The sequence below is a fragment of the Ammospiza caudacuta genome, chromosome 4 (genome assembly GCF_027887145.1).
Source record: "Ammospiza caudacuta isolate bAmmCau1 chromosome 4, bAmmCau1.pri, whole genome shotgun sequence".
NCBI lineage: Eukaryota > Metazoa > Chordata > Aves > Passeriformes > Passerellidae > Ammospiza > Ammospiza caudacuta.
Window position 1 is genome coordinate 21910751 of NC_080596.1, and position 24546 is coordinate 21935296.

Sequence of the window (24546 nt, forward strand, 5' to 3'; positions counted from 1 at the left end):
TAAACCTGACAGAGTAAAAAGACAGGATCTGGAGGTCCTGTCACAAATCTGATATTTCCACATTAGTACATCTGTAGCAGCCCACCATGGCTAGTGTTTATAAATAAGTTGTGTTTGTAGAATTTAATTTCTATTAAGATTATTTAAGAGATTTCATGATAAGTTTTATAACTTCACATAAGACATGATCTACTGCTGGACTGTAAAAAATAAGTCCTGCTTCTGACTGTACCCTCACACTGCCATGGCATCCTGCTGCAAATACTGACAGTGCTAAATCTAAGTTTAGGCTTGAAGAATTAGATCATACTTCCTTTTCCCTTTCATCACACTAGAAGGTGTGTCCTCATTACCTGAGTACTTGGTTAAATATCTCCTGGCTGTTCTCTTTCATCAGCAGGAAATTATGAGCTCCTGGTACAATACACAATTACTTAAAAATTGTATTATCATAGCACCTAATGGTCCCTTGCACTTGGCACTGGACAAGCACATTGTAGAGGCAAAGAAAATTGCCCAAATAATTTTCAAGTTAGTTATGAATAAAGATACAATAGAGGGATACATCATGGAAAGCACAAACAAATGAGACTGGTTAATATAAAACAGAAGATTGAAAAATGTTGCTTTGATGTGGCTCTTCTTCCACATTTCAGTCTTCCAAGAAATGTTAAAAATAGCTAAAATCCCTTAATTTCTTCCTTAATAATACTTTCCCAGGTGACCATATGCCACAGGGATGCTGCATGATCACAAATGGGAAAAATACCAAAGATCATAAGGGGAATGAGTCATGAAGCAGCAAGACATGTTCTAAAAATATTTACAAACCCTTAGTTAGAAGGAAAAAAAAAAAGGCTGCTGCAAATAGCATTTCTTGGACAACAGGATTCTTTGTATGGACTAACAGCACATGTAACATAACAAATGCCAAGCTTTTCATGAGAGACCAGTTCTCAAAGAGCTTATGAATGTCTCTCTCCTGAATTTTTTCTTCAATTTCTGCTTAAACTACCCTGAGTCTTACATATGGAGAAGGAAGAAGCTTAATCGGGGCAACTGTAAGCCTTTCATCAATTCAATTATCCAGTAAAGGGCTCACTCGTTGAACTCAGCCATAAAATGTTAGAGTGGCAGTGCTGCTCCTGTCTATCAGCTTGTGTCCCTGAATTCTTTGTACCCTTAGGGATGTTTTATCTTTTGAGAAATGTGACAGTCTGCCTTTGGAGACTGGCCTCGGCACAGCTCCATAACCAATATATTGACAGATAGAAGGCAGCGTGGAAAGCGAAGCAGTTCATGGCTTGTGTCTGTCAAGCTGCTTTCCTCTCCAGACACAGGTCCTTTAAAAGTTATTACAGGGCCTTTCAAACCATTACCTTACATTAATGACATCAGATTTATTTTTATAGGGATCTGTGCACATTGTATCTAATTTCCCAATATTTTTACTTTTTGGAAAATATAATTATAAGTATTATCATAACTCTAAGCATACACAGGGCTTATCTTCAAAAGGTACCTCTGCTGTTGGAATAACAGGCTTAAAATGGGGTCAAGAATTCACTGATACTGCCAGTATTTCTGACATTTTCTACTGAAATGTGACTTGATTGTTTCTAAATGTAAACCTGAGTTTGCAGTTTCTCTTCCCTCCATTTTGAAGAGGGAGGAAGGGAGACTGCTGTTTCAAAGTAAATGAAAACCAATCACATCACCCCTAAGAATATACTAATCTATAAAAATTAAATTCAAAAGAACACAGGACTAGCAGTGGGATATTACAAGCATCCTCATGAGGTCAATCATCATTTCTGATTCTGCAGGACACAGATACAAGCAGTTGTATTGACATGAGTGCACCATGCTAGGGATAACACAGTACTAATTGTTCAGTGCTGTGATTTCCTCCTTGCTTTACCTTACCTGTCACTGTTTCTGTGCCCCAGCACCCTGGTTAGGAGAACATGATGGTTCAGAGGCTCCTGAAAACCATTTTCATTTAAAATCAGGATTTCTGCAAAGATAATAGAAAACAACATAATTACTTCTTATGCTGTTCTTTTCTTCCTTATTGCAATCCCTTCAAGATCAAAGGACATAATATCCAAAGTTGATTTTCTGAAATTTTAGTTTGGAGGAAGCAACTGTCTTGAGGAGATATTGTATCTATATATATGACAGAATATTTTAATTTCCTGTCTTTAATCAAAGTCACCAGCCCAATGCTAACACAATGTACTTATTGGACCTTGAGATTTCTTGCCACTATGTGGCCTTTTAATCTTATACTCTGGTATATGATGTTTAAGAACGGTGCAACTTCAGAATGACATGATAAAAGCTTTCAGTCAGGAGCTGGGAGCACATTTAAGAAATGCACATTTTAAATCAGCCTTTAAAATCATTGGCAAATATTTCCTAGACAAAGTAGTAAATTCTCTGGTCTAATGTAGAATGAAATAGGTTTTTGGTACTGGGTTCCTGTCCTTTCTCTCAATGAAATAATCATGTGTCCACGTAATGGTGGACTATATTGCTGTCAATATCACTTTCAAGTTATTAGGTGCAATCAATGCTGGATAAAAGGAAAAAGGGTGGTCAACAGGCAATCTGGCTTTCAGTTTAACACTCCCTTGAGGATTTTCATTATCCTTTCCTCTTCTGTTCTCAAGGTTAGCTCGAGCTAGACTATTTGTAGCTTCAGCTTCCTGGAGTTAATGCACATCCACAATAGCCTTGCTCCTCCAACGTCAGAGTGCCCTTCCACCTGAGTAAGCAGAGTCCTGTCTTTTTTCTATTATTTGTGACCTTTTCCTGGGTTAAAAGGTGACTCCTGAAGCAGACAGGTTTCACTTCTTATGGTGATTGCAGTGCAAAAAGCACACTTCTACCTTGTTAGAAGTGACATCACTGTACATTAAAGACATCATATCTCCTTTCATATTAAAATGCCTGTCAGTTCTGCTGCTCACAGGCTGTAAATCTGCCACTGTATCCTGTGCTTGGGAGCTTTCATTATGAAAATATGGAAGATAAGCACTCTGCTTTACTGTCAAAAGGAAGAAGTCTGGTTGTAATGAGGTTACTGTAAAAATAAATACATAATTCCTTAAACAGCGATTACTTGATGTGGGGCAATTTTTGAAAGCAATCTTTTTTATCTGAATTCCTAAAAAATTCAAGCTTAAAATATAGTATGAGTAAAGCATGCACATACAGTCCTGTAGAATTTATTAATGCATAGATAATGCACAGCACTTGTTCAAGCAGTAAATCAGTAGATTTTCTTTTGACTTTGGCCCTCCAGCCTTGAGAGAAATGACATACTAGAATTTAACCTGTTTTCCGTCTTTATATAATATAGCTACAAAAAGACTTGTATGTTCTGCAAGACAGTGACAACACTCAACTCTTGTGCTCTTGACTGTAGAAAATACAGTCAGTAGAAAAATACCTCCTAAACAGCAAAGGAAAATATAAATAATTATTGATCATTTTCTCCCATGGCATCATTAGGATCTTAATAATACCCTCCTACTACATAAAGTTTTCAACCATTGATCTGAAAGCACTTTAGGTATATCATTCTTGCTGTTTTACAGGGGAGAAGGTGAGATGAGCTGCCTCAACATTTGAGAGCAGCTCAACAGCAGAAGTGAGAACAGATTCTCCCTTTGTGGACTAACTTGTCCCACACTTGACTTGCTCATTTCCAAATTTCAAACTGGTACTTTGCACTGTTTGTTGGTGTAACCCTGAGGTGTTTACACAGCATGTGATTATTCATTTGTTGTTCATTGTTCAAGAAAGGGATAAATTATCACAGATATTTCTTTATTATTAAAAAAAAATTAAAACTCTCCTTATCCACAAAACCACTAATTCATTGCTATTCCCCATTTCCACCAGAATTCCCTCCAGCTGAGGAAACTCCAGCATGTGAGCACAGCATGTTTATTTTCACATTTCATCATCCAAATTATTCCCTCCATTGTTGATACTCTGTTTGAGGAACCAAAATGAGCAGTTTAAGAGTTATTTATGGGTGATGAAGCCTTTCACCTCCCAGGCATTGATTTTAATGTCCAAACCCTACATCCAGAGACAGGAATATATATTCAGGCAGTCCTGTGTGCATTATGTGAAATCAATTGGTAATGTCAGTCCTAAGTAGAGAAGCAGGTGAAAGCCATGGGGGAAAACAACTACCAGATAAATACAAAAATACATATATAATTACATAATAAAATACATAGATTAAAAAAAGAAAAGGGAAAAAAAAAAAAGGAAACCATTTGGATGAGGAATGGGAATGAGTAGGAAAAATGTACTAGCTGAGGAGGTGGCACAGTTGGGACATAGCCTGATGAGGACTGCACATGTCATGGAGGAAACCAAGAACATGTCACTCAGTGGAGGTGGAAGCAAAATGAAACAAGGATCAAAGAAAAGCATGTGAATGCAGTGTGCTTCTTCACTTTCCACTTTCTCCTGGAAGCAGAGAGGATTTCCTTCCTCTTTGCAGCATGAAATCGTCTGCCATGGAGCAGAGCAGAGAGAGTAATGAGAGCTGTAGTTCTTTAATGATCCAAGTCATAAGAATTTATAACCCATTTTACAGCAATGTTGCCAACACCTTCCTGGCCACAAAGCCTGCAAGGACTGATCCGGCTTCTGTATCATCTGTCTGCTGCTCACAAGGGGCTTGTGAACCTTTGCAGTTCCACTATCACAAACCCTGTGTGTGCTGAGTGCTTTCATAGCATCCTCCACCGTTTCCAACATCCATGCAGGCCCAGCAGCAAGAGCGAGATTTCTCATGCCAGGTGGTCTGGATGGCTACAGGCACTTTATGCTACTGCCCTCTCAATTTTCCAGGTAAGATCAGGTGAGTGAGAAAAGATGGGTGTTGTTTTTTGCCCTAAAGCTCCTGCAATTCCTGGGAGTGGCGGAGCTGCACTGATGGCACAGATGGCAGTTTTGCCTGAAAGGTGTGAACCAGACTGTGGAGCAGTGAGTCAGTTGCCCTGCATCATTCCCCTCTCCTAGAAAATAGTATTCCTCCCAACCTGTTATTGCAGATCTGCAAGAGTTAGTACCTAACCTTCAATATTGTTTTATGTAATTTTTACAGGAATATATTTTTTCTTGTAAAAGCAGACAAGACTAAAGTATAGAGGAATATTTTTTGGCATGTGTGAACACCAGGGAATCAGATCTGAACTGTGTGTTTGAGGTTACACTACCTCAGAAACTGCAGGCCCCGGGGAATGGGTCACAGGCAGTCACAGCAGATTGACAGATCTCTATTTATAGATAAAATTTTTATTTTCACTAGTGTGTCCATTGAATTTATATTAGAGTTAAAAAGACAAGAGTGTTGTAAAATGTATTCTGTGAAAAACAAACTTTTGACTTAATATAGAACTTTATGCTATTGTTCTATGCCTAACAAAACAGTTTATTTCATATAGATACAGCCTTCTAGTCTTCCCTTTTGATTTGACCCATTTTTGTTGTTATATTACAAAATAATTGCATTCTCCTTTGTTCCCTTCACAAAATAATGACTTTTTAGTCAATAGTCAGAAATTTGGGTCTATTGGAAATTACCAGCCCACAAATGCTCTAGGAGTGGCCAAACATTGACATTAAATTGCATTTTATTTCTAAAGAAATCAAGCTCTCCTGTTAGTAAATGGTGATGGCAACATAATCCCCATTATTCTACATGCTTAATGTGGCTGAACACACTTTAATCTTCCTTTTTCACTGAAATTCAGGACAAGGTATAATATTGTTGTTACCACACTACAAATCTGACTCATGCTTACTTCATATCCCCAAGTCTGCATCAGAAGCATTTCTAGGGAGCTGGGAACCAATTTGCAGATGTTTTGCACCAGCAGGTCAGTTTAAAATGACCACTTCAACCCCTTTCTGTGCTTAATCTTGATGCCAGAGTTTTCAGCCTGAAGTATTGAATCAGTTTCATCAAACTGAATGTGGGGAAGTTTATATTAAAATGTCATCTGTTGATACTCCACAAGCAAAAAATATAGAATATGTCTTCACCCTGATATGAATATTCTATAGAGTCTAACTTTGCTCCAACGCCATCATATTCTAGAAAAAATCTAGCTAAGTGGTGCAAAAAAGGAATCAAGTGGGGCTTCCAGCCTTTGCTTAATAGAAAGCAGAAACCTGACATGATCTGTCATACTATATTTTAACTGGACAGAAAGTAGGAGAGACACACATGTGACAAAAGGTCATTGTGTCACTTATGCCATACAGGAGGAGATGAACATCCCAAGGTGGTGAGCACGGTGTGAGAAGTTGAAGATGACAGAATTTTGTTAGGCTCTTCTATCTAAAATCCATAGCTCAAACCCAACACTTTTTTGAGTAAGGTTCCATTCAAAAATACATTAACCTTTTAGTTGAGAACATGGAAGGAACTCAGTTCAAGTCAGCTCTGATGATCCTAGCACAGCATGGGAGATAATACTGGATAAGTAAGCCTCTGTTTAAGGAGAAAAACATCTCTGAAGTTTTACTGTATAGGCACAGACAATCATTCACATGCTGAGAGGCTTGAACTCTCCCATCCAAATGGGAACACCAGACCTCTTAAGCCTCATGAAAAAGCCAGGCCCTTGGGAAGCCAAGCACTCCCAGGAACTCAGAGGGGGTTAAGTGAACTCTGAAAGCTTCTGAGGCTCTTCCTTTCCTTTTTATAGAACTGAAAGTGTAGGAGACAGAAAGAAAGCTTCAGGCTGAGTTCTTACAATATTCTCTCCAGCTCCCTGGAAGAACTGCTGACAGTTGCTTGTCCACCACAAAGTTTGCAGAGGAGGAAAAGGAAGAAGGTCCCAAAACCTCCTTTCTTTCTCTTGCTTCTTCATGCACACTTCAACTCCTTAACATCCTATTCCTCACACTCAAAACATCAGAAAAAGACAGTTCTAAGAAGCATAAATCACAGTGAAAGAACATAGCTCCAGAAGGAAGACCTGGAGAAGTGTTGTCTCACATCAAGAGTTCTATGCATAGGTTCCATATCACCAGAGTTTGGTACCTCCTCGATGTTTCTCACAGGCAGCTCCTCCAAGCACTGACTGTTCCTGGTCCTTGCAGCAGCCATCTGACTCCAGAGCCCACCAATCCACTCTTTTATAGCACTGTTCTTGTTGGCTGCAGGTGTGGCCTGTTAACATCAGGCCTGCTCCTGATCTTTAGTAATTGGTTCAGCTGCAACTCTTTAGGGGGTAAGATTACATTCCATACCACCTTCATTTACCCACACTGTATCCCCCTACAGAGAAGCACCTGAGATCTCAGGTGTATTTTCAGTAACTTACAGAGGCATCCAAAGTAATTAGCAAAACTTCTGCTGGTTTCAGTGAGAGCAGAAATTTTGCCTTCCACCTCTCAACCCCCAGAAATGCACTACCATTCACTTCAGGGCCCTCAGGAAACCCTGTAATAGCAGTGCTAATCTTGAATTGCAGAGCTGCTGCACCTCATACCTCCTTCTGCCTCCCCATTCCCAGAGGCTTTGAACAAGGAATGTTCCCCTGGATTTGGAACTTGATCTTGGACCCTTACTTCATTGCATAATTTTAAAAATGCTTTTTTCCCTTTTTTTCTAACCTAAGGCACCAAAGTTAATTGTTAAAATCCTGTGATATTGGGCCAGAATGGATTTGTTCTCTCTGACACAAGTTTCAGGTGAGAACTGTTTAAAGATTGAGGCTTTTATTCATCTGCTGGGTGTAGCTGGGGATTATTCAGGCTGAATTAAAAATGTGCCACAGACATCCTTTTGTCATCTGGATTGTTGTTGATCAGCACTTTACTTGTATAAATGATGTGCAATTCACAGGAAAGGAGAAACGGGACACTCCTTCTGACCCATTCTGTGCTCTGTAGCCATCTCACTCTGGAAATGCTTTTATTTCAAGTAGCTGGGAGAGAAAAACCTTCCTAACTTTGAAGTGGGTTTTACTGCATTTGATAGGAGAGAGAGAGAGTGAGTGAGAGTGAAATCCCATTTCATTTTTCAAGTTAACTGTAAAGTTTTAATTAGGTCCTCTGAACAAGGATTCTGTGATGCTTTGTGTTTAAGAGTTAGCAATAGCACAGCATCCACAGACTTCCATCTTAAAGTTCAGTTGACAAAGGCCAACACAACTCTACTTTGTAACTCTGTAACCATTTATGTTTGAGGTGAAGATGTTAATATGGAAATTTTGTGAGCTGGGAACGACTACAAACTCCATCATTGTAATTTATGACCTTCCATCTGAGGCCAAATGTAAAGGCAATTGCAATTGTTCTATATCTCAAGGCCAGCACACAGCAGATGTGTGAAATTTGGAGTGCTAGACATAAACTTTTATTACCAAATTATAAATAATTTCTATCACTTACAATGTTCACCTTTCAAGTTCATCTTGATTAAAACACAAGGGCAGCATCTCGCTGATTTCCATGAGTTGTGCAGCTGGAAAAGCTCTACCATGGCACACTAGGAAAAGATAAAGCAGAATTTAAAACAATCTACTGAGAGCCAGGTATGCAACATCTTAGATCAAAATACTTTTTCATCTAGAGGACAAACAAACAACAGATACTCATTAGCCAATGACATCTGAATTCTATTTTCACTTTTGGAGATTTTGAATCCTTAAGGAGTCCATTTAAGGCAAATTTACCTCTAGGAACAGCACATGAGACTGCTTTGAGACCTCTGGCAAACCAAGGAAAGCTACCCAAGATTTGGGTTCATGACTTGGTCTCTTAAGTATGGAAGAAGGGAGCTAAGGATGCAGAACTCACCAACCTCAATGCCCATGATTCAAATCTGATGTGTTTGTGAGGTTCACAGGCTGTGAAACAGGAAAGCACAAGGATTTTGGTGACTGGCAGAGGACAATCAAAGTATCCACACACATCAAAACTGTAATTAATTATAAGCCTCAGCTAGCTAGAAAGCAGCCCATTGAGCAGAAGGCAAATAGCTCATCAGTTGCTGATGGCCGGGAAAAAAAATACAAGCTCTGAAGGCAAATTTGTAAGAAATAAACCAAAGAAGAAGGCTCACAAAACAAAGTGTCCCTGGTTGGATTTGCAAAATTGCCATGCAAATTTACCAGCCCAGACATGAAAATTTTGTTTGCCCAATCTTCATACTGGAGATTGATAACAATGAAAACAGGAATATTCCCTTATCAAAGCATTACTCACTGAAGCCAAGGAAGCCAAATAAAACTTTGCAAGTCTGCTCCCTGGAGTAACTATTTTATGTTCCTTTTCTGCTTCAAATACTAGATATAATCAAGCACAGTTGGATGCTCCTGATTAACATGATGGTTGCCTGGAAACACAGGCACAGTGTGGCCAAACTTCCCTGTCCCTGCCTGCGCCTGAACTCTGGGACAGGCAGGTGAATAAGGTCGGGTTTGCAGCTCTTGCCTCTTAAAAGCCTTTTAGTCTAAGCATTGGAGAAAAAATTGTTACTGGACACGTTCAAAAAGAGAAGATAAACAACTCTAGAAAGAAGCAAGAATACAAATCTGTGCTCTGAAAAGCCATGGTTCATTTTCTCTGTATCATGAGAATTGAGAGATTTGACAAGATACTAAATCAATATTGGACAGATAAAAAACCCCAACAAAACAAAACAGCCCAGAAGCTTTCACAGATGATTAACTCGTCACAGTACTAAATCCTAAAATAAAAAAAAGAAAGAAAAAAGGAAGTATTTTCCAAACATCAGGAGACAGCTGGGGGAAAGGAAGAAAAAGGAAAACCAAGTGAGATGATAAAGAAGTAGAAGAGTAGAAGGTGAGTTCAGTTTCCTCTTGTGCCAAGTTATTCCCAGGTGACTTAAAAAAAAAACCTCTTTTGTTTCTATGTTAACTGATTCCTCTGTGAAATGACCTTCAGCACTTCCCTGTCTAGTCCTGGACAGGGTGCCTGTGAGGTGCTCACCGCGTCTCTGACAGGGACAAGATCACTTGGGAATTAACAGGGTCTCATTGGAGTAAATACAATAGTGAGTACCGTACTGGACATTGGGAAGAATTCCATCACAGAAAGGGTGATTGGACACTGGAATGGGCTGCTCAGGGCGGTGGTGGAGCCACCATCCCTGGAGGTGTTTAAGGAAAGCCAGGATGCGGCCCTCGGTCTGGCTGACAGTTCGGTAATAGGCTGGACTCGCTGATCTCTGAGGCCTTTCCCAACTTAACCGACCCTGTGGGGTTTGTTTCCCCACAAAATACCCTGTAAGATTTTTTCCACAAGACATCCTGTAAGATTCCTCTCCCATGGGATGTTATTTTGCGCGGAATCCCACCAAGCCACAAAAAACCCGCGCACCTCCGCGAAGGGCCGGGGGTCGTGAAGCGCCCAACCCCAGCGAGGCCCCGGGCAGGAGGGGGCGCGCCCTCAGCCGCGGGCCTGCCTCGCGTTCGGGCGCCGCGCGGGCTGTCCCGCCCGGCCGCCGTAGCGGGGCGGGGCAGCTGCGGGCGGGGAGCGGCGGGCAGGGCGCGGGAATTGCCGGGAGCGGCGGCGGGCGGTGAGTGCGGGGCCGGCCCGGGAATTGCCGGGAGCGGCGGCGGGCGGTGAGTGCGGGGCCGGCCCGGGAATTGCCGGGAGAGGCGGCGGGCGGGGAGTGCAGGGCCGGCCCGGGGCCGTGCGGGGCTCCCCGGGCTGCGCTGTCAGGGAGCTGCGCGGGTTTTTCATGGCTTCCCGTGTGTGCTCCGGCAAGGGAACGCAGCCGCGGGGCCCGGGCATCGCTGGCGGCGGTGGGTGTTGATGGGCGAACAGTGAGGATCCCTGGATTCGCGGCTGCAATCGCCCCTTGCGATTTGCCCCGGGAAGCAGAGGAATGCAGTCGGCAGCGTGCGGGGGTTTTCTGCCTTTGCTCACAACGCCGAACAAAGCGATGTTGGAGCAGAAGTCAAGCGAGAACTGAGAGGGGTCTTGCACCAAACTGGGTGCGCCTGCTGCCTTTTTAATCACAGCATCTTTCCCCTGTCATTTAATCACGAGCCTTAACTTAGTCTGTTTTATTATCTGAAGGCATGCTTTTGTATTTATGCTTTTCTTCTGTTTGTGTCTGTTCTCGCACAGACTTCCGGGTATAGAGCATGGATGGGCTGCCCCCTCCACCCCTAAAGACACGAAACACCTATTTAGGCTTAGCCCTCTAAAAGAATTTTAGCAAAAGGTTTTAGGGATGATAAGGCCTTTGGCACTGTTGGAAATTTAAAAGATTTACAGTGTGGCAAACAAGGATTCTGAGTCATGCTTTCACAAGTAATAAAAATGCCAAAGGGAAGGTTGAGTGCAATAGCTTTAGGAGCTCTGTCTCCCCACCTCAACCCTTAAAGTTTTGCTTTCATCTCAGTATTTTTCATCTTCAGTATTTTCTCCTACTGAAAGTATTACAAATCAGGGGTCTGCCTGTGTGTACAGAGTATTTAAAATAATGTGGAAGCACGTCTCTTATCCTAATGTTTTCTCTTCCCTTCTCAGCTTGCCAGAGAAGATCAAGATGAGTCTACGGAAGCAAACCCCTAGTGACTTCCTAAAACAAATCATTGGAAGGCCAGTTGTTGTAAAATTAAATTCTGGAGTTGATTATCGAGGTAAGTTCCCCATCTGTCTCTCACAGTGAGTAAAGTAATTCATTGAGGAGGCTGGAATAGATGCATGGAATAGAAAAGAAAAACAGTGTGATCCAGAACAATGGAGTGTGAGAACAGAGACAGTAAAAATAGAAAATCAACCCTGGAGAAAGTGATAAGGAGGGGTAACAACAGGGGATTTAGAAATTAAAATTACTGATCTAAATCATTAGTGACCTTCATCACAGGTGATTAACTGGATGATTCTGAGTTTCTAAACTGATGCTTGGAAAGATTGTCTGGAATTACAACTCCTGAAACGGCCAGAAACACCCCTTGTTGGAACTAGATTTTTCTTCAGCTTTTTGTTCTCTATTTAGGTAATACAGATCTTGATCCAGGAAAGCTTCAGACTAAACTCTGCTGTCATTCATAATAGAATTCTTACATGATGAAAAACATTCTTGACATTCTTAGTTAAACAACTGCCTAGATCTGTGTTGGGTCAAGGCTCACAGAGATACAGGAAAAAGTTTAGTGTAGCTTTTGCCAAGTCTATCAGCATACCTTCATGTATATAGGATTATAGATTTTTTAAAACTAGTAAATTAAACTCCTCTGTGCAGTGAAATGTCCTGGTCCTGCTCCAATTAGGATAACAGTATCAACCTGACCAATTTTTGTAGCAGTATCCAAATTCAGTCAAAACTAATCTCTGCAGTGCTCAGAAATTTTATTCTGTAATGACTTAAACATTATGGTTCTGCAACAGACCCCTTCTTCAGAGAGGTTTACTTCAAGTGGCTTAGCTTGGCGCTTGTGGGAGGAGACTTGTTTGTGCTGTGACAAGGAATCTTTTTGCTAGGACAGTTTTAAATTGTTCACTGACAGAGCCAGCAGTGGCTTCTTACTCCTTCCTGTTTCCCTGCAGTGTCACTCAGCTGACAAAATTTGCAGTCTCTCATTTGAGAACCACATTGTCTGACCACTTCAGATGGCGTTGGGGGCTTAAGAGGTTTGCTGCCTCTCTGTAAATTCTTCAGTGCAGGAGAATGTAGAGAGAACTCATTTAAGTCACTTAAAGCAAGTCCTCATTTACCTGAGGGTACACACAAGGCAGGGCCAAACCAGATTTGGGTTCCTGTTTTCATTGAGACCATTGCTACCTCTCCCTTGGTAAGATCCATTTGTAAATGCTGTAGATGAACTTACCTCTCAGCAGAGCTAGTGTAACTTGCCTACAGTCTGACACCACATTAATTGAACAAGAATTCCCTAAATACCCTTATTTGTCACTGGATTTTCCCCCCTTCCCTTCCTTATTTCCCTGCACTCTTGTGACAGAAAATCCGTGTAGTGTTTTTGTTTGAAAAATATGCACTTAGTTTGTTTTCTGCAAAAATGTGACCAACATTTGTAAAAGCCAAATATTTCCAAAACAGCATCTCAGGCTGTTGTTGCAGATTTGCCCAGATTCTCCCCCAGGCTGTGCTGCTGATGTTTTTGTTGCCTCCACACCAGCACCAATGTAGCCTCATGCAGGTGCTGATGTGTGACTGAACTGTCTTCAGCCACTGCCAAGTGCTGCAGGTGTCCAAGTCAGGAAGCCCTGGGAAATTATCAGGGGTACATTAATGTATGGATTCTGTGTGTAAATATGGATATGTACATTAAAGCATCTCTACATACAGATAAAACAGAAAATTGCTAGCCAGGATGGGCAGTGATAATAGTTGATGCCATTAGTGGTGTAAGAGTAAGCACAAAGAAAAGTAGGAAGAGAATGAAACAACTGCACTCCATGAATGCACTCTAGGAGCAAAAGAGTTTGAAAATACTGCATTTATGGCCTACAGAGTTGTATGTAGCTCAGGTAAATCTACATGGTCCAGTTTTAATTTTGTACAAACATATTTTTTTTTCTGTTCCTGTGTGGATACCTCAGGACTATTAGAGTGGAAAAGAATCTAGACTTTTGTTTGGGTCTTTTTGGGGCATTTAGTGGCACTTTGTGACTAGTTTTTCCTATGTCTGTGGAGACAGAGAAGAGAAACAGGAAGGAAAATAAAAACCTTTAAGCCATGACAAGTTGCAGAAGAAGTTGAATCCTGATTATTAACTAGAAGATCCTGCAGTGACATTTCTGAAAAATGAGAATGTGTCCTGAGTTTTCTCCCTCTTCCTAATTACAGCTAATATATTTCTAATATAATAAGTTATTATAGTAGCTAATAAGTTATTTAAGTAGTATTGTCTGTGCAAGGATAAAGTCAGGAAAACCCACAAGCAAGAGGAAGATAAAGCAACTTGTAAAAAGCTGTATTACCTCTGTGCTGTATTACACTAAAATGTGTATATTCCTGATCCAAAAAAAGTCATCTGATATTGCAAATGAAAGATTTTTTCTTTAATTGCATTATCAAAACAGTGTAATTTTATTTTTGTGGGAAGATTTCAGTGGCCTTTGTTGAAAAATGTGTAGAGTTTTGTTGATATCAAAACAGAGACTTGCAGACAGTGTTCTCCTAGCTCTGTAAGCATGAAGACAAATATGTGTAGGCTGTCCTGTATTAAAAGGGTTGTTTTTCAGCTGTATCCTTCACAAGTTTTGTGACAACTCAGTTTACATAGCATTGTCCTTAGGTTATCCAGTTGCACTTAATGCCCCAGGTATTTTTGGTGTGTGCTTAAAACACAAGTGAGAAGGGACAGCTTAAGCTTTCAATATGGAAATTGTCCATCTTTTGAAATAATGCCTTAACTTTTTGTTTTTATTCCCACAACTCTTACACCAACTGATACCATTGCTACCAGAGTGGTTGGGATTCCTTTGTCCAGCTGAATTCTTTGAAGACATCTGTCCATACTTGGGTTTTTAGTTTGTTATAAGGATACAGGGTGGGCTTTTTTCCTGTGCTATTCAAGCACAGTGCATTTTTGTTATTTTAAAATAAGTTCAAGCTGATTCTCTTTTAAACTGCCACTGTTTTCAGGTGTCCTGGCTTGCCTGGATGGATATATGAACATAGCTCTGGAGCAGACTGAGGAATATGTAAATGGACAGTTAAAGAACAAATATGGAGATGCATTTATCCGAGGAAATAATGGTAATTCCTGCTCCTTCTCTTACTGCACATGAGAAAATTGTGGTTTGATATTCTGAATTTGAGGGGTGGCTGAGGTGTAAATAAGCTGTCTGTAAGCCTAAAACTAATATTCTTTCTTGGAAATCTTTACAGTATTTGCCTTTTACAGTTCCACTTTCTAGGGTCTGTGCTTTTCTGCATTCCTGTGGTCCTTTTTTCCTCTGGATTTGAAGCTCATTTAGAGAAGCATGCTCTTTTCTAGCCTTATTGGAGCTTATTTTCTCCTGTTTGACAGGCTTACTCTCTTGTACTTACTGCTTGCTTAGATGGCCTCTGCACCATAAGAGTTTGTGTTTTTAGGCAAGCTACTGCATAAATTTATGCTACAGTGCAGATATTACAGTGACACAAATATTTTCTGGTGAAGCAGTTTTCCAGGACTGAATGAATGCTTATCCTTAGTCCTGGAGGCTATTTTCATCTTTTGAGTAAAGATTTTACCACTAACCAAAAAAAACCACTCATGCTTTAATATTGAGCCTTTGAATATCCAAGTGCAGTAGGTGGATTTTAGTGCACTTCAAGGACAATCCCAGGCTCCTGAAATGACTCTCTGGTATCAGGCTGTAATAGCAGGACATGCCAGGGAGAAGAGTATCTAAAAATAGAAAAGGTTCACAAGCTGGAAGTGAAGAGACTTGTAGAGGAGGTGAATGAAGCAGTGTGACCAACTTGCTTGTGAAGAAAATGGAAATCAGCAAGGAGGGAAGGAATAAAAAGACACAAGGACCAAACCCCACGTTAGAAAAAGAGTCAGAGAATGTGGCAGCAGTGTAAAAGAGCATTTTGGGTGGAGAAATAATCCTTGAAACGAGACCAACCCTTGTTTCTTGCCTGGCATTTGGACTATTATGCTAAGGCCTGGAGTGACATTTCAGCTGGATAATCAATTAAGGAAATAATCTGTTAGGAAAGCTAAAACAAGGGGATGAGAGGCACAAGGCTCAAGAACAGGCTGAACAGAGAACTAAAGACGTGTGGCAGGTTTAGGAGCACAGTATCATTTTATGTTGTGACTGGATCTGTTCTGGGGATATCATCAGCCAAGCAGGAGGAAGATGTCTCTTCCTTCATAACTAATCATTAGCTTTGCCTTAAGTGCTTGGGATTTCCAGCTCTTATTGAAAGATCACAGCATTAGTGTCTGACACCTGTAATTCTGCTGCTGAGGAGCTCTCATGCTCCCCTCAGCAATACTGCAGGGCACTGCCTTTGTTCCTGCTCTGTTCAGCTACAGCTGCTGGAGCATAGTTGGGCTATGAATGAAATAAATACTGAACCAAAGTAATACATAATGTTTAGAGCTAATGGCATTTTTTGAAACTTGGACTTAAAGGTTGCCTGGCTTTGTTCATCCTGAATGGGATCTCTTACAGTGTCAATTTATATGCCATGGAAATAAGATGTTTTAAATAAAAAGGCTTCTGCATGTCATTTACCAGGGCCCTCTTCTGTGTGCCACTTTCTCTTTTTCAGTGTTGTACATAAGCACCCAGAAGAGGAGGATGTGAAGATGGCAGAAGGAGGCTGGTTTTTTGTACTTGTGAGCCTCTTTGAAGTGATGAGCCCTATTTGATTTGTAGTTCAAAATCCACAGGTGAAATACACAAGTATTTAAGCATTTTTTTAAATAAATGTAAATGTGAGTGTAAACTGCCTGAATGCTTTTGTTTCAAAGCATTGCTTTGTTCCATTGTACAAAAGAAAAATAAAAAGGAAGCTTGTAATAGTGCTGCAAGACTAATTTGAAGCAACAGCTCATTTAATTATGCTAACAGTTACAAAGGTACTGATTGAAAGGTAAGCAGGCATGGATTAATTGCAACTCAGAGCTCTGTATTAATGGCAGAACAATACTTTAACTGATTGTGGGAAGGGAAATGCTAACAGTGTTGTGACAATGACCTGTCCCTTTTGGAAAACACAGGGTCAGCTTTAAATGCCAGGCTAGTAAGAGTCATCAGCTAAAAAGTTCAGCTGTCCAAAAAATCTTGAATTGTGGATTGAATCAAGGGATGTAACAGTGACACTTCAACAGTTAGGGGTGGGGAAAGAATTGAATCAAATGGAAGAAAAGCCTTAAGGGTGAAAAGGAAGCTCTGTGCCAGCTGAGGAAGTCAGTCAGAGGTGAAGAGCTCTCAGTTGGTGTGTCAGTGCAGCCTAGTAGCTACTTCACCTCCTGCCTGGGGACCCCCCCACCCTTCCTGTGCTCGGGGTGACCTTTTCTTGTGCTTCTCTACCAAACACAATGGACTTCTTCAGTAAAAAGCAATTTTAACTAATACCTAAATCTACTCCTGAAAATGCACTAGGAATCTGAAAGCTTTTATAAACATGCCACATGTGTCCTCTCCAGCCAGTTCCTTCTCCCATCCATTCCCTCCACAACCTGGTACCATCTCTGTATTCCCTTTGTCTGGCCAGGAATGAGAAGTGCATTAGAGTATGGGGTGTGCATTAGGGAGGGGGAGCCTCCGAGCTGACGGCAGAGAGGGAACTTGTTTGTGTGTATTTTGCAACAATGTTCGTAGATAATCAAAGCATGGTGAATAAAAGCAGCTCAATTTTACATGGATACTTATTGCAATTTATAAATGTATCTTCTCCTTTTACATGCAGTTAGCCAAGAAGAAACCCAAACCAACTCTGAAAATTCAGATACTCCTTCACCTGAGTGTTCCTGCACTTAACATCACACACTCAGAATGTTTTCTTGTTCTTCATGATGAAGTTATAAGTTAGGGTAATGTACCTCTTGGTGAGGTCATTGAGCCAATTTTTTACAGGAGCTTCCTGAAGCCTGGCTTTATTCTTGGGACAGTTTATAATGCCTCCAGGAACAAAAATACTTTAGTTGTGGATGGATTAACACAAGACAACTGTGAGAATATAGCATTGTCCCATTCTTCCCAAGTAGCTGTGATGCAAGCAGGAAATAGTAGCATTCCAGTTATCAAAGGGAGAGAATGAGAACTGCAAATTTTAATTCTACGGGTTTTCAAGATGAAGAAATAATTCTAAATTATTTTGCAATCAGTAGTTAACCTTTCCACATTAAGCACTTCAGAAGCCATGATAGAACACACAAATATAGTTGCTACTGTACAATATGCTTCAATAATTTATAATTTTCTGACAAGGGTTGAAAAAGGTCCAGGATATAAGAGAAATCACCAACTTGCTCTTCTGTAAGTGACTTTTTTAAAAATGAAGATGTACCTCCAAGTGGGGCATGCAATTTTTCATTTGCCTTGTCATCTCTATGTAGCTGGCAGGTGACTGTCTGCTTTCAGTCCTGGAGACTGTCTAGATTTTGTTGTTTGGTTTTTTGTTTTAGTATAGGACTAATTTTTTTCCCTCTCCACCTTTCTTTCCCCCTCCACACACCTACCCACGTATAGCAACACATTTTGCAGAATTTGATTTAACATCAAGGGTTTGCATTGTTAACTTTTTGACTGGTTTAGTTTCTACAAGTCTAGTTATGGAACATTTTTCAGTTGTAATCTGCTACTCCTGGTGGTCTAATCACATACTAAACACACTTTATAAATATAAATACAATGTAATTTACATGCCAAGGGGTTTTTTAATGTATTCTAGGTCATGAAGTCATCATTACTATGTGAGGTAGACAGGAAGAGTTGCATTTAAGGTCAGCTGTTGTAATTCAAATTTAAATTTCAAAAGTAGCAAAAGAAATGAAGCATTTACTTCCTACAATCACTGACTTCCAGTTTTACAAATTCTTAATGTGACATCACTTACCATGTTCTGATGCTCTTGCCCCAATACCTGTGTATAAAAAAGTTTCACTTTGGGATCAAGCTCATTGAGATCAGAACTGACCATGAAACATTAACACCTGCAAGTATTTGTCCATTACTCTACTTAGAAAAATGTACCCAAAATTAAGTAATCCAAAACTAACAAAAATTACTGAATTTCAAAGGCTGAAGCTGCACTCATGTTCATAGTCAGAACTTTTATGCAATGAGATCACACTGTGAAACCATGGCCATTCAACCACTGCCCCCACCCTCAGTGACACATTCAGTTCACAGACACCGTGCAGAGCAGTAATTGTAAATTTGCTGTACACCCACATCCAGCACAAGTTTCTTGCGCTGGAAAAGCCAAACTGAGGCACATGCCCTTAAACAACAGCCTGGCTGGGAGCAGCAGCACAGCATACCTCGTGGAAACTAGAGAAAAGCCTGGAAGAGGGAGAAGGAGGCAAGCCAGGTCCCTACCAAAGCCTGGAGTGCCCTGGAGTTGCCCTATATAAAGGGAGCAGAGCATGCTAGGAAGGTTTTTTAAAGGTGTATACCCTGATGACTACTCACTTTTAGAATTTGTTTCCACCTGGTTCTTAGTTCGAAGGGAATCTAATGCAAACTATGCTCCACATCATTCACTTGAGTTTTTTCTATCTTTTTTGTGATGTTATGATGACAAAACAGCTACTGAGAGCCCTTCTGGGTATGACTTGGCCACTAGTTCCTCAGGCTTTTTCACAGCTCTGAAAACCAGCTGTGCCCCACAGCTGTGTTGTTCCTGGGAGACAAGAAAGCATGAAAGTGTTTGCAAAGTGACAGCCTTGCAATGTGTGACTGATGGTGCCAGAGCAATGCCTGATCTTTCATATCCCAGCTCACAGCCATGGCCGGCTCCAGCCCTGTGTTGGTTTTGAAAGCAAGCAAGCTTTGCAGTCAGCAGTTTCAAACTCTTGGATTCCTGTGCCAAACTCTTCTCCAAGGCCTGAAATCAGATGGGAGGGGGAATTTCCTGGGCTGCTGTATTGATCCTGAACAAGGGACCCTCAGCCACAGGGTCCCTCTGCCAGGTCACCCAAATGGAGTTCACAGCAGCTGCCACTCAGTGCCACAATCACACCACCTGCCTGGCCTTGCCTTTGTCTAACAGAGGAGCAACAGGAGACGGAGATCATCCTTTAGAACACAGGGTTGGTTTTGTGTGTGGAAATTATAAAATAGCTCAAGTGGCAAAACGGGAGAGCAGCTCTCCATGGATGGTTTGCATCTCCTCTATGCAGCATACTGTGGGGAAATCCATGCGGCCTCTGACTAATGCTGTGTGCATGTGAGGAGTCCAGCATCTGCATTTTACCTGTTGTCTGTATTCCTCATCTTACTCAGTCTTATTAAAGCAATCATTAAGCTATTCATTGCTAGGCCTTACTTCTCTTTCTCTCCCTTCCCTCCCCTCAACCCCTCCTCTAGAGCAGAACAGCTGCCCAGGTTGCAGTAGCTACCAAATAAAATAAAGGGTTATTTTGGTTTCAAGTTGTAAGGGAAAGAGGCTCACAATGTATGTTGCATGCACATGTATGGGTCAGTTTGTTCCCAGAAGTGACATTTTGTTATATATCAAGAGTTCTATCATCATTACAGTGCCAGGATTCCATATTGCCAGAGTTTCCTACCTTCTCAACATGTCTCATAGGCAGCTCCTCTAAGCACTGACTCTTCCTGGTCCTTGCAGCAGCCATCTGACTCCAGATCCCACCAATCCACTCTTTTATAACACTGTTCTTACTGGCTACATGTGTGGCCTGTTAACATCAGGCCTGCTCCTGATCTTTAGTAATTGGTTCAGCTGCAACTCTTTAGGGGGTAAGATTACATTCCATACCACCTTCATTTACCCACACTGTATCCCCTACAACATTTTAGTCACTGTTACACTTCAGTAAGTGACAGAAGAACAGCAAGAAGAGTCAACTGGATGAAAGTGGAAGGACCTGCCAGTACTTTTGCCAACCCTAGTTTTGCCTAACTATCAGAAATATCAGAAAAACATCCTGGTCTCCCCAAACACAGAGGCACAGGCATGCATAGGTCAGCCCCTGAGATGCTGAGTTTGGAGATAGTTCTCCTTTCTCCCTGTGGGACTACCATGGGTTTTTAACCACTCATCTCTCAGCTGGACACTGGTCTTTGTTTTAAAGATTACTTGAAATATTCTTAAATAAGGTGGTGCTGCCAGCTTTGCTGGTTTAATGATCAGTTCCTTGTGATCTGAACTCAGCTGGTGCCACCTTCAAGCTCTCTACTTGATCAACCTGCCCACTCTTCCCTAAGCCCCCTCAAACTTTGTTATAGGACTCAGGTAGCTGCCAGCTGACCAGGAGGAACTTCTAACTCATTAAACCTTTATTATCTTGCAGCAGCAAAGTATTTCCCAAACCTGTTAATGAAGCAACAAGCTTGCTCTGGAGTGTTAGCTCTGAGTTTCTTATGTCCATGCCCAAATTATATACTGATCTCCACTGCACCTGCTCCACATCTGCTGGCCCTGTTGTGCCCTGCTGATGTGGAGATGTAGAAGCAGCCTGCAAGAAGGACAGAGTTTCTGCACCAGAGAACCTGCAATGTTATGGGGTTTATAATCCTTCTGTGCACTTATCAGTGACATTTCAAGTTATATGGTTAATATTCTATCTTTATCAAATCATTACAGAGCATGCACAGTTGTCCTAGTGTTACTTCAAATTCCCAGCTGCGGTCCGTGGGGTTTTTTTTTCTAGAAATCCACTACACAAACACTGCTGGGAAAACAATGGGCAGAGTGTAAGTTGTCTTATGTCCCCTTCTCCTGACAGCTTCCTGCTAAGGAAGAGGTTATGACAAGAAGAAGCAAACCTCTCTCCAGTTCCAGCAGTGCCATGTGGTCTGTCAGAGCCCGGCTGAGCTCAAGTGACTCCAGCAGGTCACAGCCCTGGCCAGAGGAGGCTGAGGCAATGCTGTCCTGGTGGGTGATGCAACCCAAGGCTCTGAGAGGGCTGTATTTCTTCCTGGAAACATCTGCCTGTCACTTGGCATTTGAATGAGCAGTTGGAAGCTGCTGGTAGGTGCTCCTGTCATGGTAATGACTGTGACAGCTTTTTCCATCTCTGAGGAGGAGATGGTTGTGACATTTGCTTTGACTGTGGCTTTCAAGCCACGGAGTTCCTATGTTTGAGAGCAGGCAGTGAGGGTAAATGCTGTGTAAGGCTGTATTTCAGATCAGCCCAGCAATTAACACTGTCCAGGCAGTGCCATCTGACTGCTGCTGCTGAACCTGTGAACAGCAGCATGCCCTGCCCTGCCCTGCCAGAGGCTGCTGCAGCCTTGGAAGTGAGCATGGACAGTTCAGTCCTGCCCTACATCCTCTGCTGTTACACATGGATTGGATCTGTTTGAGCCTCTTCTCCCCACAGCTCTGCATTGTGCTCCAGGGAACACCAAGCACTGCTGTTTCAGGGTCTGCACTTGGCCGCTTTTCCTTTTTTTCCAGGTGGGAGTCAGTGGAGAAATGGCCCTCCCTGATTTTAGGAATAAGTTAGGAAAAGAAAACCATAAGAGACTAGCTGGTTTCAGGAAAGGATTAGTCATCAATACAGCATAAAGGTATTCTCTTTTGTGTATGAAGGATGGGCAATTAGAGGCTGGAACAGAATCAAGAATGCAAACTTGTCCTTCCTCCCTCTGACCTGTGCTCTACTTCCCCTGAGTAAAGTAAAGAAAACTACAAGATTTACATTATATCTTGAAATTCAGTGATTTTAAGGCATCTTTCAAATGCAGAGGAGAGCAGGCTGATGAGAGCCCAGTACCACCAGTTTCCTTTCTTTCCAACCAGTTTACCTGCTGAGAGCCGGGCTGTCAGCAGCAGAACCTCAGTGCCAGCCTGGCATTTTGTGTCTCTTCCAAAAGACAGGCTGCAGAGCAGGGCAGGGATGGGAACAGTGCTAATAAGTGAAGCATCTGCAAACTTGCCCCCAGTTTTTGGGGGTTGTCCCAGGCAGAGGTGACCAGGATGCCCCCTCTGGACAGCCTCACACAATGGTCACTTCCCAAGCAGGATCACTGATAAGGCGTGGCAGGAATGAGCCACTGGCAGGGAGCAGGGTGAGCCTGGTGACAGAGGCCAGGTCATCAGAGAGCCCTGATCACCAGAGCATCTGCAGTGACAAGGGACAGGATCAGCTCTGCCACTGACTGCCAGCACAGCTGCAGAAAAGCTCAGGCAAGGAGCAGGGCTGACAGCCTGGACATGAATACAGCTCATGTGCTGGGGGACAGTCACACTTATCACATGTTTGGTCCCCTGTGCCAGCTTCGGGGGATTTGTGGGGTGTTGATGGCGCCTTCTGACAAGGCTGGCACATGGGATGAACCTTCCAAGCCTTTGTAGCAAAATTCTGCTTTTACTGCCAAAATTAATCCCATGTAAGCATGAGAGATGGGGCACACCGCTGGGGGCACATGGAGGGGGCTGATGTGGCTTTGCTTTGCTTCAGCATGGAAGAGGGGATGTGTGTGTGGAGAGGGCAAGGTGAGAAAAAGTCCCATCATCCTGCACCTCTGCAGAGGAGTTTCAGGGTGTCCTACACAAACCCCATGATTTGCTGTGGGTCTCCCCCTCCCTTCCCTGCGAGTTGACTTTGTTTTCATTGAAGAAACTTGGACATTTGACACACATACACACACACCAGAAAAAAAGGAAAGAAATAAAAAGAAAAAAAGGGGTAGGATGTGAAGAGAAACCCTGATCTGATTAAAGCAGGATTTGGGCGCTGACAGAGAGCTGCCGAGGGTATTAGCAGTAACAGCTGCTGCGCTTCCCATTCGAGGAGCAGGCGAGGAAGGTCCCTGAAAGGATGGTCCTGGGCAGGCTGGCAGGGCAGTGGTGGCAGCGAGCCCGGCAGCGAGCGTGTCCCAAGGTAAGCGCCGGCGGCAGCGGCAGCCTGAGCCCGGGCAGCCCCGGGAGCAGCGCTGCTCCCCCAGGGATGGGCACAGCAGGGCGGGAGGGGAAACAGCACAGCCGGGACAACACCCCAGGGAAAGAGCTCGGGGCTAATTCCGTGAGCTCCTGCGAGAAATCTTATCCAGCAAGGACTGTTTAGGGGTGCCCAGAAGGGAGGCTGGCTCCGTGAAGAGGAGACATCCTGCTGCTGGTCCAGCAGGGCTGGGAGGGTTAGCAAAGGCTCCTGTGATTCTCACAAGCATCTTCTGGCACACAACTGGTTGCAGGGGCAGGATGCTTGGCTGTGGAAGGCTAAACTGCAACCATCTGCTTGCTGCTTTAGGCTGGGCATGAATTGTTCTGCTTGCAGTGGTGCTTTGTTAGTCGGCTGGCAAGTTTCAGAAGTGCTTGAGAGGGAGGTGTAAACTAGACCTCCTCAGCCTCTGCTGCCTCTGATTTATTTGCATTTACTCATTGACTAAGTGTAATGACATCTAAGGCAGGCATGTTGAAAAGAAGTTGGTAGAAAGTGCTACATTAAAATCAGAAGCACCTGCTTTGTGATATCCATTACAATAAATGCCACACACTTGTCCTTCATCTTCACTTTGAAAAGTGCATTTTGAAAAAGCAGAATAGCACACTACTCTGTTCAGTCTGGAAATGTGTTTTGTGCTGTCACTGCAGGGATGAGGCTCTGTGATGGCAGGCAGGGACAGGCTCTGCCCTGGGCACCAGCCCCATATGTGATGGGGCCTGCAGCAGCTCTGCAGGTCCAAAGGACAGATGTTTCCCCTATTGATCAGGCTGGGATTTGGGCTGGGAGTGGTGGAGGGTGCTGAGTGTGGCTGTACAGAGCCTGCTCCTCCTCCTCCTCAAACCCACAAGACTTTAGAGCAAATCTTTTCTGGCTGCACCCTCCATGGGCACCTTCACAAGAAATCCATCCTCTTGTGGTGGGCTCTTCCCTCTCCCAGCCTGAACAGTTCACTTCAGAATGTAAA

The 24546-nt window shown here is 42.5% G+C and overlaps 1 protein-coding gene across 3 annotated transcripts; it reads left to right on the forward strand.

Moving 5' to 3' along the window:
- The first annotated feature begins 10548 nt into the window (after positions 1-10548).
- On the forward strand, positions 10549-17276 carry LSM6 (LSM6 homolog, U6 small nuclear RNA and mRNA degradation associated). Of its 3 annotated transcripts, none has more exons than XM_058804151.1 (4): positions 10549-10591; positions 11554-11666; positions 14639-14752; positions 16268-16616. In XM_058804151.1, exons 2-4 carry the CDS (start codon positions 11573-11575, stop codon positions 16300-16302), a joined length of 243 nt encoding a protein of 80 aa, XP_058660134.1. In that variant the 5' UTR covers positions 10549-10591; positions 11554-11572; the 3' UTR covers positions 16303-16616. The 3 variants fall into 3 exon arrangements, with proteins under 3 accessions (XP_058660134.1, XP_058660136.1, XP_058660135.1); XM_058804153.1 differs by having other exon boundaries at positions 10558-10637; positions 16268-17276; XM_058804152.1 differs by lacking the exon at positions 10549-10591 and adding an exon at positions 10789-11012 and having other exon boundaries at positions 16268-16617.
- Positions 17277-24546: the final 7270 nt, after the last annotated feature.

Bases quoted from the DNA above. Each gene is read 5' to 3' on its own strand.
- LSM6 (XM_058804151.1), top strand. From the start codon at position 11,573: ATGAGTCTACGGAAGCAAACCCCTAGTGACTTCCTAAAACAAATCATT. The intron at 11,667-14,638 runs GTAAGTTCCCCA...CACTGTTTTCAG, and splicing joins TTCTGGAGTTGATTATCGAG to GTGTCCTGGCTTGCCTGGAT. The intron at 14,753-16,267 runs GTAATTCCTGCT...TCTCTTTTTCAG, and splicing joins ATTTATCCGAGGAAATAATG to TGTTGTACATAAGCACCCAG.